The 20968-nt window shown below is 31.9% G+C and overlaps 2 protein-coding genes and 1 long non-coding RNA gene across 5 annotated transcripts; all 3 read right to left on the bottom strand.

Annotated features, from left to right (window-relative positions):
* Positions 1–5547: 5547 nt before the first annotated feature.
* Positions 5548–8496, bottom strand: LOC126678366 (uncharacterized). Of its 3 annotated transcripts, XR_007640708.2 has the most exons (8): positions 8464–8496; positions 8137–8297; positions 8014–8047; positions 6961–7113; positions 6245–6298; positions 6041–6104; positions 5860–5914; positions 5548–5770 (listed from the first exon to the last, which is right to left on the bottom strand). It is a non-coding gene; the product is annotated as an uncharacterized LOC126678366 (long non-coding RNA). The 3 variants fall into 3 exon arrangements; XR_007640706.2 differs by lacking the exon at positions 8464–8496 and having other exon boundaries at positions 8137–8429; XR_007640704.1 differs by lacking the exons at positions 8014–8047; positions 8137–8297; positions 8464–8496 and adding an exon at positions 7426–7864.
* A 3337-nt stretch (positions 8497–11833) lies between these two features.
* LOC126656989 (LRR receptor-like serine/threonine-protein kinase SIK1) lies at positions 11834–13652 on the bottom strand. The gene has a single exon (XM_050351613.2). The coding sequence runs from the start codon at positions 13111–13113 to the stop codon at positions 11836–11838; it is 1278 nt and encodes a 425-aa protein (XP_050207570.1). The 5' UTR covers positions 13114–13652; the 3' UTR covers positions 11834–11835.
* Positions 13653–13745: 93 nt separating this feature from the next.
* Positions 13746–19041, bottom strand: LOC126656985 (uncharacterized). The gene is made up of 7 exons (XM_050351608.2): positions 18564–19041; positions 15454–17430; positions 15286–15340; positions 15024–15172; positions 14612–14698; positions 14212–14340; positions 13746–14063 (listed from the first exon to the last, which is right to left on the bottom strand). The coding sequence occupies exons 1-7, from the start codon at positions 18630–18632 to the stop codon at positions 13941–13943; spliced, it is 2589 nt and encodes an 862-aa protein (XP_050207565.1). The 5' UTR covers positions 18633–19041; the 3' UTR covers positions 13746–13940.
* Positions 19042–20968: the final 1927 nt, after the last annotated feature.

Raw genomic sequence — 20968 nt, 5'->3', positions numbered from 1 at the left:
TTTTTCAATATGTTTTTGAAACATTCAAAATTTATATTTATACTTGCTGTAATATAAATAAAAGAGAAGTCAAGTGACACATTATTTTAAAAAAATCTAACTAATTTTAAAGAACTTTGATAAAAAGAAAAACCGGTGAATAAATATCTTTTAGTATGTCATTTTCATTTACAATGATTTGAAGTTGAATTCTTTGATTTTTGTATGACTGTTGTACTTATAGGTTGAAGATCTTTTGCGACTTACTGCTGGATATTCCAGAGAATTTAGAGTGAATAGAATCAAAACAGAAGCCGACTCTGTTTTTACTATTAAATCAGTAAAATGCCTCTAATGGCTAAAAAGCATATATGCTTTGCGTCCAAGTTCAAAGTATTAAATTCAATTGGCCATATTATAGTAACATGCACTAGGCTTGCTTCTTTTCATGTCCATCTTATACTAATTATGTCGGGAAAAAATGGATGCTATTGTAAATCTGGCTAATCTTTTGAAGTTGTATATACTAACGAGAGCAATTTTCATTTATGCCATTTAACTGTAATTATAATTAGTCTACTAGAAAACAACGAATTACCGACGGACAAACTCTGATTTAGAAACGGATTTCAGCCTTTTATCGATAGAAAACTGATTTACCGACGGATTTCACCCATTTAGTGACGAAAAATCCGTTGCTAACATGCAGTTTTCTAATAGTTTGACACATTATCCATGATCGTTTATAAAGATTTACAATATGCATGTCATATTAACATTTTTAGTCTATTTTAACTTAAATTTAATATCCATTTAATTTTATTCTATTGAGACATTATAAAAAAAATTAAAAATGATTGAATAAGATTTAAAATATATTCGATTTGGCATAAATTATAATTACTCCCTCCCGTTCATAATATTTGTCCGTATTTGATCATTTCACATAAATTAAAATGGCAATAAATATATATGTCTTGATCTATGTATATATTTTATTAAATTATCCATTTTAATTGCTACTCTCTCCGTCCCGTTTAAGAATGGACATATCTCATTTTTATATGTCTCATTTAAGAAGGCTATATCTTGTTTTATATGCCATTGAACTTTCATTTTCATCCCTTAGTTATTTAATATGCATGAAATGCAATTTAATTTACAATATATTTATTCTATTATTTGGTGAGATTACACTAGTTAATGGCGGTAGACATGATAAAATAAATGTTGTCTTATTTTATTAATTTTGGTGCAAAACTCATCCGTCCCTTTTTAAACGGAACAGGAGGGTATTATTTTTATGTTTTACTTGTATTTTTAATTTTTTTATTACTAAATTATTTATTGATAGAGATAAATTTGGAAAAACAATAATAAATTTTTTAAATTTTTTAAAGTGACGAGTATTATAGACTAAAATAATTTTTCAAATTTATAAGCCAAAAGGTGGACTATTTTGATATCTTTCTCGATTGCTTAAGTAGAGACAACAAATTCAAATTGTGTAACTAAATTTGTGATGATACTTCTGCTCATGGGAAGAGTCAACGGCTCATGCCCTAATGGAAGTTAATTAAGAGGACGAAAGAGCCCCAGATAGGGACCATTAGGTGCCCATAAATGGGGAGCATAAAATACGTTAAATGCGTATATTTATAGATTAAACTCAAGCTCCTTTTAGATCAATTGAAGCAGTCAGCGTAGGGGTAGAGTTTGGTCGGTACGTGAAAAGAAGAGAAAAATAGATCTCCAGTCTTCTCCACTGCTACACTTGCATGTGCTCAAACTATTTAGAGCGCCTCTTAATGGATCATTTTTACCCAAATCAATATTATTCTATCGCCAGCGCGGGTCTAGTCTAAATGGTTAAAACATTTTTAAGTGCATTAAAAAATTATACTTCCATAACTAACAACTAACAAACCGAGATTTTAAGAGTCGTACTCTATCTGTGTGGTAAAAAAAAGATATACTCTATCTACTTGGGAAAAAAAAATACTCTATCTACCAAAGTTAGCTATCATTTTCCCATGAGTTTTACCCTAATGTTTAAAGGTGGATATTTCAGTTATAAAATAATCATATACTAGTATTCAAATTCCATCTTGAATATATATCTTGAATTTTGTAACTTCTATTTTTAAATTCTGAAGTTTATCTGTTTGTATTAATACTCTATATAACAAAATGATGTAATGTAAGTAACATAATTTGTAATCTCTTGTCTAGTAATAAAAGGTTAGTAATCTCTTGCCTTTTGTGGTTAAGAGTGATTTTTTAGAATTAATAATTGTTTTAGAGGTATATTGACTTCATAAGTTGAACTTTTACATTTTTTTTTTATTAAAACCTAAGTAAACTAGTAGTTTAAATCTATTTTTAAAAAATTTATTATTTTATTATTATTGTAAATAAATATAATGTCTCTGTATTAGACTAAATTTAGAGAATAGTTAGTTATTTGAAATCATTATTTGACTTTGCAAGCGTATTTGATATAATTCATTTATATAAAATGAACTCTTTTATTAATTAAATCATCACTTCTCTATATAGAATTTTCTATATTAATCCATCCTTTTCAAAATTGTTTCTGGATGAATTGGAATATAATTTTTAAAGAATAAGGTTAGTTAGCTATCATGTGCTGGGAGTATGTACAATCTGTCACATTGAATTTAGAATTTGTACTAATTCTCGTACTGGGTGGTCCAGATTTGATTTATATTTGTTACTATTCATTGAGATAATAAATTTATAAGCACAAGGCTAATGGATTTATAACAACATGTCTACCATCACTTGTGCCTAACTTCACGTTTTTGGTTTAATTGTGTGCTTCACCTTTTTTCTTTAATTGCAAATTGTGTTTAACTCTTTGAGCATTTAGTTTTATAGTACTATATTTGGTGCTTTATAATTTAGACACTTAAAATAATACTAACCGTAACACATTTAATTGTATTTATACCTTTTTCCACTAGAAGAAACGAGATGCTGGCTTACTTTGATAGTGTGGATTTAATTAGTTGGAGTCGAACAAATTTTAAAAAATGATTATGCCAGAAAATTTCAATAGTGTATTTTTTTTAATAAAAAATGATCCTCTGAAGGCATTATCCGAAACAGTAATGAAGATTGGCAAACACTGGTTGTTGTTCAATGCTTCAATTGGAGCTTTGGAGTGCTTGGGATGGTCTTCAAATTGCGTGGATCGAGGGTGTGGGAACATCTTCTCGAGATATATCGCAAGTTAGCAGTGGATGCCTTTACGAGAGAGATAATATCAACTTCAATGCAAATTTGAACCTTCTTATTGTCATCGGAAGTCTTATGGAAAGAGATTGTAAAATTGGGGTCGCCACACTTACAGAGAAAGGAATCATTGTGCGGATTGGATGACTAATAATGGGTTATATCATTCTCTTGATCTAGTTTTCACAATAATATGTTGGCTGGTATTTCAAGTTTCATCATGATATCTAATGTGAAAAATTATCGGCAAATCCATAATTAATAGATTGTTAATCTATTAATATTTTTTAATTATTTATCTGAACAAGGTTTATTGATAATCTGTTTCACATCTATTAATAATTTAAAAATTAATTTACCAAAAAATAATAATTTATAAATAATTTATAAAATTTAATATATTGTTAATTTTCACTCCGAAATCTAATTTTTATAGTTATCTTTCTAATACTGTTTAATGGATATTCTTATGCTAAAATAAGCAATGATAAGTCTAAAATCAAGCAAAAACATATTAAAGTGGGAGAGTAGGTTCTCACATGAAGACAACCTACACTTTTATTTTGTCGAAAAGATATTAATAATTGTTGAAATTGAAAAGAATCAATCACATGTACTTTTTTTTTTATCAAATTCAGGATAGAGAATTCGAATATTTACAAATCTTTTTCTCAGTACACTTCCCTTATACCAAAATTTAGGTCTAGAATTTATAGAAGTGCCTTTTAAAAAAAAAATACATAGATCATAGATATGTCTTTTTACTTAAAATAGTTCCCTTTCCTTTTTTACATGCTTTTTACATAACTTTGACGAGAATTTTTTTAGGGATATTCAGTCCACCACATCATCCGTGAACTAAGTCAATCATATAATAACATCTCATTAAAATGAAGATATTTTTGTAATATCATTATTTAAAAATGTTTGCAAATAACAAACGAAATTACAAAAAATACCCTCGTTTTAATGAGGTGTTATTATATGATTGTTTTAGTTCACAGATGACGTGTTAGACTGAGTCTATATAAGAATTTTTCCACTTTAACGGTCACTCATGGCTATATCTTTATGTAGTAACTATCAAATTTAATTGATTTTTTTTATAGTTTCAATTTAATAATTTACTTTTATGAAAAATATTATTTCAAAGTTATTGGACATAAAATGATTATCAAATTCTGCATAAAATAAGTAGCAAGTTGATAGCAAACCGGACACCTGTAAAGTGTAAAGTCACAAACATTTATTTAAGCTAATATAATATTAATTTAAAGAAACATTATAATACATATATGGTTGTTTAATTAATTATTTTATATCATGTGAAAGTTGGCCCATCGTTTTCTTGCATCTACCGCCAGTGCATGAAATATTAAATGGAAGATATATGATGAATTAAGATGTAATATTTTAATTTTTGATTACCCATTTCAAGTAATAATTTTTTTGGTGACGAAAACTCACTCTTTTGAGCCGAAATTTAATTCATTGTCAAATTCCGGGATGTGAACCGCCCGCAAGCCCACATATTTGGTAAATCCGAGCTATAATGGCCAACAACCCAACCTCAACCACTCCATATTAAGAAAGGACGTAGCCGGAATTCGAACTCACGATCTTTGGCGCTCAGATGGCTGAGGTATAGACCACTAGACCAAACCCGTACGAGCCATTTCAAGTAATATTATTATCGAAAAAAAAAGAATTGGTATATTATTGTGATTTAAAGTACGAATATTCCAGGAATAGCCGAAGAAGTATGGGAGGAGATATAGAAAATAATTCTGGAAGGTAGTGAAGGGGAACAAAGGTTTATTAGTTCTCAATAATACTGAACATAGGATGCGTTGGATAAGGTTTTTAAAAGCCAACTAACCTTGCCCATAAAAGATTTTAAGTATATATATGTTCAAGAAGAAGATGGGGATGGAGAAAGGTGATCTTTAAAGGAAACACTACAACAAAAAATATCTACAGGGGCAGTATTTTTGCTTCGTAGGGGCGGTTATAACCGCCCCTACAAGGGGTAACTGCGTTCTCAAAACCGCCCCTAAACCGCCGTTTTTCCGGGCGCCACTACGTCATAGGGGCGGTTTTAGCACCTGCCGGGGAAAGTATTTTTTTGTGACGAAATTATAGGGGCGGTTATAACCGCCCCTACATCGAAGGAATTAAAAAAATGTTGGGGCGGTTTAAACCGCCCCTACTTCCTAAAATTTTGAAAAAATATATTAGGGCAGCTTCACACCGCCCCAACAGAACTTACACTTTCCTACTAATATTAAGCTAAAGCATCTGGGAACTCCATTAAGCCAAAGAACCAAATATTTATATGTAAAAGATCATTTTCAATTACAGGTAAACATCAAAGTACATTTAGGTTCAATGTTGATGAATATCCTTGTAATGATCTCGATTCCACAACGAAAGCAAACACAACTCAAATTTGAACAATTGGTTTAAAGCTGCTTTTGAATACTTGATTCTCTTTTTAGTTGATCGTCTCTCTAGTCCATATCCAACATGTTATCTGCGCATATACAGTTAAAGTTAATTATAGAAGCTGAGTTTTCACACATTCTTAAAAAAACAGAACACAATAAGTCAAAAAGAACAAACCTGCCCAAGAAGATGCCCAAATTACAGCACCAACAATGGGAATGTAAAATGCATACTACAAATCAAAAAAGAAACAAACTTTGTGGTAGCTTCAGAATTTGGTTAGGTTAAAGATAATAGCCATAATGTATATAAGGCGAAAGTGATGCTGAACGAAATGAAGCAAGTTTAACAGTATTACCTTTATCAAAATAGGTTTTAGGAAGCGAATAGTCACAAGTTTCAATGTCAACAGTCTGACTTTGCTGTTTAAGATAGAAGAAAAACTAATTAGCGCCTCTTAAGAAACAAAAGAAGCAAACATCCTAAATACAGCAGTTCAAGAAAAAAAAACAAATTGCTAAATACAATAGTTCAAGAAAAGAACATAGAAACAGGATCTTACTCGTGAACTATCATCATTTAGCGATTGCTTCAGTTGCCCCTTCAAGGTTTCCAACTGTAGATATGTCAAAAAAAGCTCATAGGGCAATCAATATTCTTCAGATTTTTTAAAGATGAGATGACTAAAATAGAAGGCATCAAATCACTTTTGCACAAAGAAAGATGAAGACAACACGCCAGAACTTTGTTTTAGCAAGAGAATAGTTAGGCTATTGCACTTCAAACTTAAGCACATTATGCAACTCAATTTTGTACATGAATAAAAATTGAATTGTATAATACCTTGTGGAGATGGAAGGATATTTCTCCAACTTTAATGATGACATCACTTGCTAGCCCGGTTGAGCAAAGCTTACACAATAAGTTTTTGTTGATCTAAGACTAAAATTAACAAATAACAATCTAAAACCAGGAACAATTATGAATTCGAGCAAAATAACATAGAAACAAGAATAAATTAGAGAAGAATGAACTAACCCTAGAACATCAATACCAAGTCTCAAGCTATAGTTGTAGAGGCATAAAGTTGTGCATTAGATTATACTCCCTCCATCCCATTTAGTAATAATTAATCCACAATGGATGAATAAAAATAGTAATCACATTTTTTATATTCAAATTCAAATTGAACAAAACATCAACGCCATACTGAAATTGGAATACACATTACAAAAGCATTTGAAATTTATTAGATCACTTAGTTCAGCGACAACATACCAAAAACAGCAGCCTGTAGAAATAGCAACAGCTGAACAGAAACAGGGATTGCAGGAAGCAGCAGTTGCTAGAAACTGCAGCAGACTAGAAAAATAGACCAGAAATAGCTCCGTAAGTAGCCCACCAAAGACTCCTAGAACTAAAATTCAGGACCTGCACAAGAAGTCAATTATAAATGTTATAGCTCAAACCAAAATGACCCAGTTCAGTTAAATTTATGTCCTGCTTTGTGATAGAGGCAACTTCATTCCATCCCAATGTGAAACCGTAATATAAAAAGAGATGAAGCATAAATAACTTGAAAAACAACAAGAACAATAGTCCATTTTTGTTCTTTTTCAGTATTAGCATTTGCACACCTGAAACTAATAGTCTAATATCAGTAAGAAAATAAAACGCAACTAAATTGCATTGGCTATATTCAACCAAGACATAACTTTGTGTAACTTGCTTAAAGTAACAGACCTTGTGTGCAACACAAAAACCATTGTAGCTTCTCACATCAATTCCTTTCCAATGAAAGATTCTCCAACCATAGCACAAGGCATGTAATCAACAAGAAAGTTAATATGTATTAGTAAACATCAACGACCATGATCTAACTCATGCAACTATGGTGTTCATTGATCATTGCATGTAAATTCAATGGACAAATTGATATTTAAGTGGAGTGATTAAGATATAGTTTCTGTTTGGATTATAGCACATGTGGTCACAAATTCACTATCATTTTATTGATGCATTTTTTTTCCATGAAGACACAAGTGATTAAGATATAGATAGAGCTCCGCATTCACTTCAAACAAAAGCTGATTATCTGTAATGTTCAGCAAGAGTTACCTAACTACAACTTTTTTCTAGTTAGACAAGCAAATATTGCAAAATGCACAAAAAAACTTCTACGTATCTGTTTAGTTTGTGGTTGCAATGGAATCTGAAAAAAAAAACAGAAGCATTACAAAATCAAAGAGCTTATTATGTACACAATGAAACAAATAAAATTAAATGATAAAACCTAAAAATGTATATAAAGCATCAAAGACAATTAATTACCTGAAAGAGCAACAATCTATGGTTGAGTAGCGATCTATTGAGAAGAAATTGAAACATAAACCATTAAACCCTAAAAATTAATCTGAAAGAAGAACTCATGAGAAATAAAGTGAAATCAGAAACCTAAATGAGCAGATTCGCTAAAGCTGAGAAGTGAACAAATTAGATTCACTGCTAATGAAATCGAGAGAAGTAATATATGTCAATCAGATTCGCCACTGGAGAGCAAAGAGATCCTCTGAGAATTAGGCAATCATCATGTTTGAGAGGATGAAGAGAAGAAGCTGAGAGGCGGGAGATAAGAAAAAATTAAAAGAAGAAATTTTGATTCGTTAAATTAGATTTTTATTTTAAAAATTACACAACAATAGGGGCATTTATGATTTCCGCCCCCATAAAAGGATTTAGTTTCTAAATGACAAATTATAGGGGCTGCTTATATAACCGCACCTACTACACCGCCCCCTTAGCTCTGTTTTGTTGTAGTGAAATGTCAATCAAGTTTTTAAATTTGTTAATTGTCTGTATACAATTTGGAATTTCTGTCAAAATATATGGCTAACCTTTACCTCCTTTGATCATTGTATGATCTACTGGATTAAATGGGAAAACAACAAGAAAGTTCACATTAGTCCAATTAGAAAAAATAAAATTCCGCTGTTATAGTATTATATCTTTTTAATTTTTATAGTGTCTTGCTATGTAAGCTAATCGTGGGAATATATAAGCAAAAAAAATATCATATAAAATTAGCATACATTGAAATAAGTTAAAAATTAAAAATTAAAATACTAAATTTAATCTATTGATCTACTGAAATATAAATAAAATAAATAATTTAAAAATTATAGTTGACTCCGTAAAAAAAAGATCTTGTACACTATTTACGCTTGTAGCAAAATTCATCTTGTTTAATTTAAAATATAACACAATCAAACTTCAAAAAAAAAAATCAAATTCGAATAAATGTGAAAAAAGTCTTAGAAATTAATTTACAAAAATAAACTCAAAATAATGTCATAAAACATACTCAAATACAAAATGTCATGATATATAGTTATTCAATAAAAACAAAAAACATCAATAAATATAAATATATCAAATAAAAACTGTAATTTTCCGACTTAGAATCGAAAATCACAGTTTTTTTTACCAAAGAAAATTAAAGATTTAATTACATTTTAGAAAAATATTCTTTTGGAGAGTATATGTCGTCCGTCCCAATATGATTATTCATTTTGTTGTTTTCGTACAATTTAAAAAAATATAATTAGTGTTCTAAATTTCTATATATTCTATTTCTTTTTTTGTTATATTTTTATTAAATATTATGACTAATTTAATTTTTTTCTAAACTATGTCAATAGTTGGTGAACTCTAGATAAAAATAGCACGAGAATATTAATTTTAAAGATCATAATGTATTAAATATGGGTAAGTATTTTGAGATAAAAAAGAAAAAAAACGGATAATTGTATCGAGACAGGAAGATATATTCTATTCAAACATACTTTCTCTTCTCTATACAATTGCACATTCTATGCAGTTAAACAATTAGCATTTAATTTTTTTATAAATTCAATTTTATTATTTTTGCTATGTTCTTATTAAAAATTATGACTAGTCCACTTCTTTGGACGAATGACAATAAATAATAAACTTCGCATGAGATTCATATTAAAAAATTAATTCTAAAGATTGTAATTTATTAAAAATTGACAATTATTTTAGAAGGAAAAACAGTGAACAATTATTTTAAAATAGAGGAATACTATCTAATAATGTTAAACTACTATTTTGATATCCTTAATTAGAAGTAGTTTATTTAAAATAGGAACAATCGTTTATTCAGGCTAATTTATTTAAACTTGCAGGACATAATAGAATCCAAATACTAGAAAATGCTATAGCTTTAAATGTTATAGACGTACTCACCAAAAAAGAAGTTGTATGCGTATGCTATGTGTTAAGGTGGTATGTTTATAAATATTTTCTATTTTCTCGATATTTATGTAAAAACCGTAATAATAAAAGAAAGTAAAATGATAAGAAAGTTGGTAATGGGTTAAACAAGAGAACAGATGGTCAGCCCAAAACGGGGAAAAGGGTGAAATGAGAGGGTCAGTTGAAAAGGAATGGTCCAGTGATAGGGCCGAGTGAAAGGAAGAAGACAAAGATTGGAGTTTAGAGCCCAGGAATGTATCGTGTCCCTGACCCTGTCCTGTCCAACGCTTCGAGAGATTTAACCTATTACATCATCACTACCAAATTCCAATGCGTTGCTAACGTTAGACATGAACAAGGGCCAAGTAACCACGTTCGTTTCACTTCACACAGATTTCATTCACTCTCTAGTCTCTACCTTATTAATGTTCACCATTTTATTCACATTTGACTGACGTATTATCTCATACGGATTATCTTTAATAAGTACAGCTCAAAACTCTATAAAACTCCGCTTCTTTAATGTTTTGTACTAATATTTTGATTTTAATTAGTTGCTTTTTATTTGCAATAATGTACCCCCAGTTTAATTTATTAGTTGTAGGTAATTATTAATTTGTCATCCTAAAATAAATTATTAGTTCGTCTATCGTGAATTATGAATGAATTATATTTAGTTGTAATTTATTTTATCTGATATGACACATTTATGTTCATAATTACATAAAGTTTTCAAATGTATTTCAAAATATTGAAAAACAACTATAATGAAAAAATTATAGAGCGTTAAAATTGAAAAAATTAGAAATTAACAGATGAAAAAGCTAATTTTGGATATTTTAATTATGAGTTCATATCTTGCTTTCTTCTCATGATTCTTTTGTACTGTATTCTTCTTTATAAATTTTAAAAAGTAATAAATAAAATAGTCAAAATATGAGCCATTAATATTAACTGCATAGTTAAGAGTTTGAAAATCTTGATTATGCAAATGAAGAGAGGATTATTAAGAACTTAATCTTGATTTTGCATTTCCTTTTCTTATATGAAAGGTGGCGGTGGGAATTTAGAAAAGTTTACAAGTAGTCATGATGCCACGTGATATGTAAGAAAAAGAAAAAAGTAAAGGACAGGCAATTGGAACTCCACTATTTCAGAGATATTTTCTTTATTAAATTAATATACTTTAATATTGTAAATCCGTACACACTTCTTTCAAATTTTTTATTCATGGAAGATATCTGGATTTCTCCTTTCAATTTTGTATTCATGGAAGATGGATCACACACAGAAAATGCCTTATTAATTCAACTGATTAATAATTAAATAAATATTTTTCAAATCACATTATAACAACTAAAATTAATTTTTATGATTAGTATTTGATAAAACATCAATATTCGAATTTTTAATTATTGGATCATTTTTTATATACCAAATATCTCCATCTTCTACTAAAACTAAATTTCTTGTTAATTGACAATTTCTTACCCTGATACATTAGCTTTTTGCTTTTGTCTAAATCATTTTAAATAAAATACACATTATCTCACGTCATTTGTGTCATGTTATTTTTACTATAAAGCATAACCAATGACTATTTACGATAGTGAAATTTTTAATTATTGTTAATTTTTTATCATTAGATATTCTAACATGTAAACATCCCGTAGGTTATTGCATGAATAACATGACACAACTGTTGCGTTGAATGATTATGCATAAAAAAAAATCATTTTTACTCATATCACTTGTATAATAAATATAGACACTGTTATTTTTCTACAATACTTTCTCAGTATAACAATCATTATTCTTCAAAAGTTGCAAATTCGTTACTACTACTGGATAATCGACATTTTGGCAATAATTAAAAGATTAAGGAATAGCAGGGCTAAAGCTCTTACAATCCACTAACGATTTCTGATCACCACCTTGACAGAAGAAAAACGTATCAGGGCACCTGAACAAACAATTATCCACCAGACTAACATTTACAGAACCCGCCTTTAAACCCATTAAAGGACCCGGAATCGGTCCAAACAAGTAATTCCCACCCAATAACAGCCTCTGAAACGGCGTTGTATCTTCCCTCAACGCTGCAGTTTTCAGTGCATACTGTGTTGGTATCATCCCTGTAAACTTGTTATGCTCCAAATTCAAAGCTGACAATTTTGTAATTGAGCCCAAGAATGCCGGCAGTAATCCTTGAATATTGTTATAGCTCAAATCAAGAGCTATTAGCTTACTGGTAAACCCCATTGTTGGTGGTACTTGCAAGAAAGTAAAATTGTTGTAAGAGAGAGTGAGCTGTTGAAGAGAAGGGTGGTTAAAAAGGACTGATTTTACAGAGCCAGATAATTGATTGTGGCTAAGATCTAGAACCTCTAAATACTCCAAAATCCTGAAATTATCAGGTAAATTTCCTTGTAAATTATTGTTTCGTACGGAGAGCTCGATAAGATTCATCGGCATTGCGGGCGGAAGTTGCCCGGATAAACAGTTGTTGCTAGCATCAAGAAAGTATAACTCTTTCAATGAGCTTAAATCAGGAAACTGACCAGAAATATTATTTTCTTGAATTTCAAGTCTCTTTAAGCGTATGAGAGAACTAAAGCTTGAAGGTAGCGGCCCTTGGAGATTGTTGCTATTCAGATAGAGCTCTTCGAGGTGAGACAAAGAGCCGATAGAGATGGGAATCTCCCCGGAGAGGGAATTCTCAGAGAGACTGAGCCGGCGGAGGCGAGTGAGCTTGGCAAGAGAGTCGGGGACTAATCCGAAAAATGCATTATCGGAAATGTCAAGAGTTTGCAAGTATGGAAGGTCCCAAAAAGTAGACGAAAGGAAACCGGAGTATCCAACAGGGTCAAGAGTGATCTCGGTGACTCGAAATGAACCAGAGATAACTCGGTCACACCGGAAGCCGCAAGTGAATTTGTCGCTGAAAATGTGGTCGCATGGGTCTAACGAGAAGTCCCATGAGCTGAGGCAAGATCCCGGAGCCATGGAGGTGGGTTCTACCCCATGCTTTAGATCTTTGAGTACTTTTATATCTTGGGGATAGGTTCTTGAATCCGCTTCAAGTAACAGCTCCCAAAGAGCAAGCATAAAAAGAAGAGAACGAGAATGATTGAAAATGCCTCTGTGTTTCAACATTTTTGGGTGTACTGCAACTCGACTCCAAATGCAAGATATGAGTAGATAACGGATCTGGCAGGGGGCAGAGAAGCAGTTGCTGTTTAAGTAAGATACTTGGAAGTTGCAGTTCGATTTGGTTTTAACTTATTTTAATGGTGGACTTCAAGGCCATCGTGACCTTTGCCTTGGGTTGATAAATTGCACTCAGGATCCACTTGAGATTTAGCCTCAACTTTAAAAGAATGATGAGAGTTGTTTTAGAGAATAAAAAATGATGAAAGAGAACCCAGATGGCACTTTGGAGTGCTTGGATTTGGAAGAGCAAATGAGAGAAACCTAAAAGCATTGTTTTAAGAGACGAACCGGACTGGTTAGTTCAACTGAAACCGGATAGCAGTCCGATTTGATTCTTCCCTAAAAACTGAAAAACACAGTTTAACCTTCTTGAACCTAAAAAACTGCATGAATCGAAAACCAGTTAAACCATTAAACTATTTAGAAATTTTTTGATACAATTGCTTGTTAAAATTTTATTTATGTATTTTAAAACATGTTGACTTATTCTAGAAAATAAAATTAAGCTGGAAAAATATTTATTTATATATGGATTGAATAAACTTTTATGGCGGCAGATAAGTCTTTGTAGAAGATGATGCAATTTTTGCCACTACTATTTATAAATGATGCAAAAGTTGTCCTACTTTAAATAGAAGCAGTTTCCTAACATTTGAGAAACTATGGTCCTTACTAGCAGTAGTCATAGATACAACAACCTGAACTAACTTACAGAAAAACAGACCCAGAAAGCGCAGAAAAAATTGAGCACCTTCTGATGATGTTCCAATTCATAAGGTTTTCGCAACACTTGATAACTGATGCTCCTGGGTTTCATCCTTCTGCATTGCGCCATCCAGGTACTGCTTCACACGAGCTGGATTTGTCTCGAATATGAATGGCATACCTTTTATCTGCAAATTGATCAATTCCATTAAATCTCTTCAGAAATGGATGATTACTGTAACAATGAATTTTGAAAGACAAAAATCTGAGAAATGAAGATTTTATGCACACTCAAGAAGAGCTATTAAGAAAGTAAATAAACACAAATGAACAAACCTCAATCAAGCAACTAAAAGTAAGGCCTAAACTCTGTCCAGGGCCGATTTCCTTGTCATTCACCGAGATTGAAGATTTTCCGAGATTTTTCAGGAGGAAAGATCCGTTTTTATCCAAATTTATAGTCGCCTAAGCAAGTAAAACCAAAAAGAAAATTAAACTGGTACTCAAAGTCAAAGCAGAATTAAAATTAGCATGCATAATAAAGAAAAGAATGAATGGAGCTCATCCTAACATAAGAAGAGAAGACTAATAATGAACGAAGCATAGAAATGGGAAAATTAACAGACGTGTCAAAATATGACTATTGATTCTGAGAAGCTTCCGAGAGAAGGAAATTATAAAATAAAACAAAGTTATGTAGCAAAACAAGAATAAGCTGACATAAGCAGATAAAAACCTGACGGCGAGAAATTTTATTTGCACACCCTTCTCTTCCCAAGTCAATGTCAACGCTTACATCTTCAGTTGCTCTTCCAAGTAAAACCTGCAATGATCCAACTTGAAACTTCAGAAATGAAGCTCAGATGGGGGAGGGAGGGGAGTGGGAAGAGCTGAAAATATAAAAGAATAGTTACTCCAATTTTACAATACAATAAAGATACGATACAAATGTCAAGATGGTTCGCTTATGAAATCAGGTGAGTCGTAAAACAGAGAATTTAGATGAGCAGAAAACTAGATACAGCGTTATCCACTTATGGCTCCGCATGTAAAGACAATAAATGAATGGCAACCACGTGGAGAGGAAATGAAAAATATTTGAAGGCAATAGAAAATAGGTTCAGAAATCATGCAGTACTTGCAGATACCTCGGGTTTTTTAATATAATGTTTTGAGTGGCGGCCATACAAGACAGCAAACGCTCCTTGCAAAGCAATGGCTCTTCGCATATATGATTGAGCACCCTGCTCCAACCTCATAATTAGCTTCTTTGTGTCCTCATGCTGATATCTCGAAACTGCATATAATGATTTAAGTTCAAATATGATTAGATATGCTGAGATGTCGATATGCACAGGAAACACACAGAGGACTGATATTTATATGAACATCAGGTATACTGTTTGTTACCTTCCTCACTTGAATATAAATCTTGATCTTCTGGATCTAAGTCCATGTCAAGTATCTGATAGCATATAAAAGCATAAACGAACCATTAAGGATAAACAAAATAAAAGTCGCGCCAACTAATAAAGAATAATATTTTAACAATTATTCAAAATTCAGCAAAATGTTTACCATTGCTTCTATATCAGAGAAATTTGGTACGTCATCCTCACTCTCTATAAGTGGCTCTTCTGGATCTGAGACTAAATCTTGTACTACCTGCTCAGAGGAAACAATATCTGTAGACCCCAATTTGACATGCGCTGCCTGATGATTTTGAATTCTAGAAGTAGCATCTGGGTCCTGTTTGACATTAGTAGCATTTATCTGGGGATAACATTTATAACCATCAGGATTAAAAGCTTTCTCTGTCACAGAATCGGCTGTATTATGACTAAACTTCACAGGCACAGCTTCCGGAGTTTCTTCCTTTGGTTTAGCAGCTACAACAGTTTCTGCAATTGCATTTGTTTGATGAAGTTGAGAAGGCCTATCATAAGCAACACCCACAGTTGTGCAAGTGGAGATACCGCTAGGCAAGTCGAATTTAACCCCATGATCACCAACTGTTTGGAGCAAACCATTCTTTGCTGCGGCCTTTGATTTTAAAATTTGTGAAGATGCATGAGATTGTCCAGGAGTTTCTAGATCTTTCTTCATTGATAATGCTACTACTTCACTACCTTTTGGATTGCTAGAGAATTCCTTAAAAGTTGAAGGGTTCGGTTTAGAAGGATCATGTAAATTCCGTCGAGATACAGAGGAAAATGATTTTGGGCGCGACTGATTTGTGAAGACAACATGATCATTGCATGGGATCTCTTGGTCCTCCATATTTAATGTGCAAATAATATCTTCCACACACAGCTCAGGAAGTTGGAGCTCTGAGTTGCCAACAATGTAAGACCCCCTATCTTCGTCCAAGTCTTTGTGACTTGCACCACACTGATTTGCTGTATAATCTGAAGTTAGAGAAGAATCTAGTTCGGTTATATTCACCATGTGATCTTGATTGACATCATTTGGTGAATTCAGCAACAGTGAGCTTAGGCCATCATAGTAAGACTTATCAATTGCATCTTTTCCATCAACATCGGTAAACAATAGTTCTTCCTCATTTGTGAAATTTAAAAGAGAATTGGAAAGTTCAGCCAGATAACCTTCTGTGCTGGTAGTTACATTTTTCAACTCCCCACTTGGTATCTGCAGTTTTGAGTTGGAGTCTCCGTGGACGTCATATTCTGACAAGCATGTATTCTTGGAAGCATCATTATCAGGAAGCGAAAATGTATCCTCTGTGTGCATATCAATGGGCATACTTGGTGGGGACATACCCTCGACTGTCCTCCATATTGGCATCTCAGGTAGTGGAGATGAAAACTCTAAGTTATGAAATGACACATTACACTCTGGAATTGGAGAACTAAAAACATGGTCCCCATCAAAATTAGAGCATTCATGCACCTGATCGTTGTTTTCTGGCATTTCAATTGGACCACTAAATTCGTCAATCACAGATCTATTTCTAAGGTGAGATATATTCTCTCCATTTAGCTGCGGAATCTCTTCATGTACATTACCTAGCTCCATTGGATAATCTCCATGGACTGTATTGTCAAATTGTGGATCAAAGGCATGAGCATTCGGATCATCCCCCATCTCTGGAAAATTATGATGCATTATATCCAAGTTAGAATCCTCAAGTTCAAAATGAGTTGAAATTGGATCTTCAATAATACAATTTCCAGAAAACGGCTCATCTTCATTTACGATGTAGTTGCTGTCAGTGGGTGCAATAAGAAAACTCAGATCCATGGTGTTAAATGGATCATTGCGGATTCTTTTACGCAGCGCATAGTAACAACTACGAACACTTTCAGCTTTCCTTTTACCAGAAATACATCTATTTTCTTTTAAATTCCCAGTTCGAGTGAATTTTGATGGAAGAGTAGATGCAGACCTCTCAAACTCAATCATATGAAAAGCAGCATTTGCAGAAACAATTGGATCATAAAGGAGAGAATGCCACCGTTCTTGCAGTTCTCGAACAGTAAATTTACGAGAAAACTGCACTGCACCTTTAGCAAGTGATTCCAAGGAAGCACCAGCCTAAGAAAAGAAGAAAGAAACACATCAACAGCAAATAAAAATAAGAACATTTGAAATCTGCAGGCCTCACATAACTTCACAATAATAGCAAACCACCTCGCACCCTCCCCAAAAGAGATTGAATGGAAACCAGAATAAGATAACACACATTTTGCAGCGATTTTTAAAGTTTATCTGAAATGTTCCCGAGACCCATCATTTGTGATTTTTTTCTCACTGTTGATAGACAGGTGATTATCAACAGGTCAACAATCACCGCCTACCTCCAATGGGATTCTCTTGTGTGCAGAACAAACACGAACAAATTAATGGCCTCTTGCAATACTGAGATAACCGAAGATATGACTCTACCAATGTCCCATGCAAAATATGCCACCCTGAATCCCATGCCAAATTAAGATTCAAATGTAACTTCCATGTTCACCACACCAATTATAATTGTTAACTTAACCAACTTGCTACATCATTCTCAATTCCCATATAATAGGAGGAAGAGGCAAATACCGCCGCTATAGCTTACATACATTCTCAAAATTAGTGCATTTTTAAAGCCAGCATTGCTAGTACAACATCCTAAGAAGCACAAAAAAGCCCACATTCTCCACCGAGGCCAAAGAACGCGAATTTAGCTGCTGGGTACTTATAATGACTCATAGGACAAGTTTTGGCTTTGGCAAATTCCAGGGAAGGCACAATCCTATGAGTTTCTACAGCAGAATATCATAATTTAGCATGTGGCCAAAAAACACTCTGTATTATAACCCAATTTACTTGATTCTATATTCATAAATAAGCCAAAAATGTAAAGAAAATTGAAATTTCTGCATAAGAAACTCATCAGAAAATCGAATAAGGAAGCCAACAAAAGCAGCAAATACAGCCAGCATTGAATATATTAAAAAAGATCACCAAGTACACAAATACTGCATGCGGATAAATTCAGCTTTAAAACAAAATGCAGAAACGTTGATAAGTAATTTCCCTAATATATAAGCCTAATTTAATTCCTCTTCTAGCAGGAATTGTCTAATACGAAAATTTAGAAAAAGAAAAAATAAAACTCAAAAACCAAAAACCAAGCTGACCCAGTTTAAAATTACAGAAACAAACTAAGAACGAGAGCAGGAATTAACCTCAACGGCATTCTTTAACAAAAGGTCATCCTCTGGTATCCATGAAGAGAGAGGAGCTAGAGCTCCCATCTCTAATAATTGATTAAACCCCTCTAAAACCCCAAACCAACTAAATTAACTTGTTTTCCCATCTCTCTTCCTCTCTCGATAACACCTGATTGTTCTCCTTGTTTCAAATTAAAAAAAAAAAACCGACGAAGGGGTTTCGGTGCAAAACGACGGTGCGTACTAGTGTTCTCGAGAAATTTCTTGTGAAGGTGGTGCGTAATTAAAAACTGAGAGAAAAAAATTAATGGGGAATCGAAATGGAAGGAAAAGAAAATTGGAGTTTGGGTGATTTGGTCAGGTGGAGTGGGAAACTACTGGGTGTAAAGTGTGGCATTAGTGTCGCGGGGCGATTTGTACCTTGCTTTTGACTGAACTGGAATTTGAGTCCGTATCAATGACAAAATCAAATTGGTTTTCATTTTTTCTGTTTCTTTCTTAAATGGGAAAAGGGTCATTTATGCCCTTAAGGTTTGGCTTTAGGATCAAATAAGCCCTCAACGTACAAAAAGGTTCAAATATGCCCCTAACGTCTTAGAAAATGAACAATCAGGCCCTCGATTTGGACAACCAGGCCCCTAACGTTTCATTTATGCGTCAAAATTAGGGGCCTGGTTGTCAACATTTTAAGACGTTAGGGGTATATTTAAACCTTTCCGGACGTTGAGGGCTTAATTGATCTCGGAGATAAACCATAGGGGCATAAATGACCCTTTTCCCTTCTTAAATTATAAAATTTTGAATATTATATTAAGTCTGGAGGTATAATTTTTTTAAAATGTAAAAGATATATGTACATATTTTTATTGTTATTTTTTAAAAATAAATATATGGAAATAAGTAATTCAAAGTACTCGTAGGCAAATCATTAATTTTTATATGTGATAAGTAATTGACTGAAGAAAAAAAAATTGATTGAAATATTAGACAGATATTTTTGTCGCACAATAGTTAGATGGTAGTATTTTTTATTGACACAACAAAGACGTGACAGTGAAGTTTATGTGTCACTTTAGTTCACATTTAAGTATGGCACCAATAATTTCCATAAGAAAAAAGTATAGCACCAATAATTATGAACATTTTACATAAGTAGTATATAAACTTTTTTGAATTTATTTTTAGTGTCTTCATTTTTTATTATTTATTTGCTTCCACTGATTCAACCTAGAGGAAATTAAAAATTCTAGAGAGAGATTTTTCTTTTTTAAATTCAAGGGCTAGAGACGGCGATTTTCGGCTTTTAACCAAAATTCACCGTCTTTTAATTTGTTTATTTCTATGTTTGTTGTCTTTCGAATAAATAGCTTTATTTTGGGGGATTTTATGTGTTTTTCGAGTGTTTTTATTGGATTAAGCTTGTTTGTGTAGAAAAGTTCAAACATTTAAATAGAAATTTTGAAAAAGTTTGCATAATACTGATATAATTTTCCTTAAAATAAGAATGTTACTTATAAATTTTTAAGATTTGTTCTTGAATTGAAAAATTATGATATGGTGCACTTAATTTATAAAATTATTTTATTTTGGTATGTATTTTTTCTAGATACATTGATAAGTAAATTTATTGAAGAGTATAATTATAAATTTTTGAAAACAAAAATAGCATAATTTTTTTATAGAAAAATTATTTTAAAATTTGTTTTATGTATCAATAATATCTTAGAAACTTCTCATTTCAAAAAATTATTTTTTTTTTGAGAAATTCTTTTAAAAGATATTCCCTATAATACCCATTTTACATTGTCATATACTTAAACATTTTTATTATTATCGTTTAATCAAAAAAACAAATCACTTGTCACCCGCGGCAATGACATCTATGTAAGCATGTCCACCTAATTTGTTTAACTTTTATGGACCAATAATTCCACACTTTTTAAAAGAGTACAGTTTTGAAGGAAACTCAATTCATGACGAACATAAATTCTCATTGTTGTCATGTTCCCAAAAATATAATTTGGCAACTTGTTAGGGACGCATTATCTTAACGATAAATTAATAAAATACGTAAAATGTAGAAATTTTATATAATTATTTAAAAATTTATTTACATTTCACACATCTCATTCATTTATTGTACATTTGATCGACTTTTTTTAAATAAATCTAACTTACTGTGTGGGGTAATTAACGTTACACATTAAACGTGTAAAATATGGCGTCAAATAAAAATAATCAATCATTAAATAACACATTAATAGTTGAATTTCTAATTATTATTTAACGATTTTTATATTATTATTTAATAACACAGAGCAATGCATGTAAAATAAAAAAAATCAGTTTTAGATTCACCCAATAATTTTTCAGATGCTAGTTATGTGGAATAATAATTAAACAAGTTCCTAACAAAAACA

The sequence above is a fragment of the Mercurialis annua genome, linkage group LG1-X (genome assembly GCF_937616625.2).
Source record: "Mercurialis annua linkage group LG1-X, ddMerAnnu1.2, whole genome shotgun sequence".
NCBI classification, from domain to species: Eukaryota; Viridiplantae; Streptophyta; class Magnoliopsida; order Malpighiales; family Euphorbiaceae; genus Mercurialis; species Mercurialis annua.
This window is presented reverse-complemented; position numbering and strand designations above follow the sequence as displayed.

Bases quoted from the DNA above. Each gene is read 5' to 3' on its own strand.
- LOC126656989 (XM_050351613.2), bottom strand. From the start codon at position 13,113: ATGTTGAAACACAGAGGCATTTTCAATCATTCTCGTTCTCTTCTTTTT.
- LOC126656985 (XM_050351608.2), bottom strand. From the start codon at position 18,632: ATGGGAGCTCTAGCTCCTCTCTCTTCATGGATACCAGAGGATGACCTT. The intron at 15,341-15,453 runs GTAAACATTTTG...ATATGCTATCAG, and splicing joins TCTCTGATATAGAAGCAATG to ATACTTGACATGGACTTAGA. The intron at 14,699-15,023 runs GTATCTGCAAGT...GGATCATTGCAG, and splicing joins ATTATATTAAAAAACCCGAG to GTTTTACTTGGAAGAGCAAC.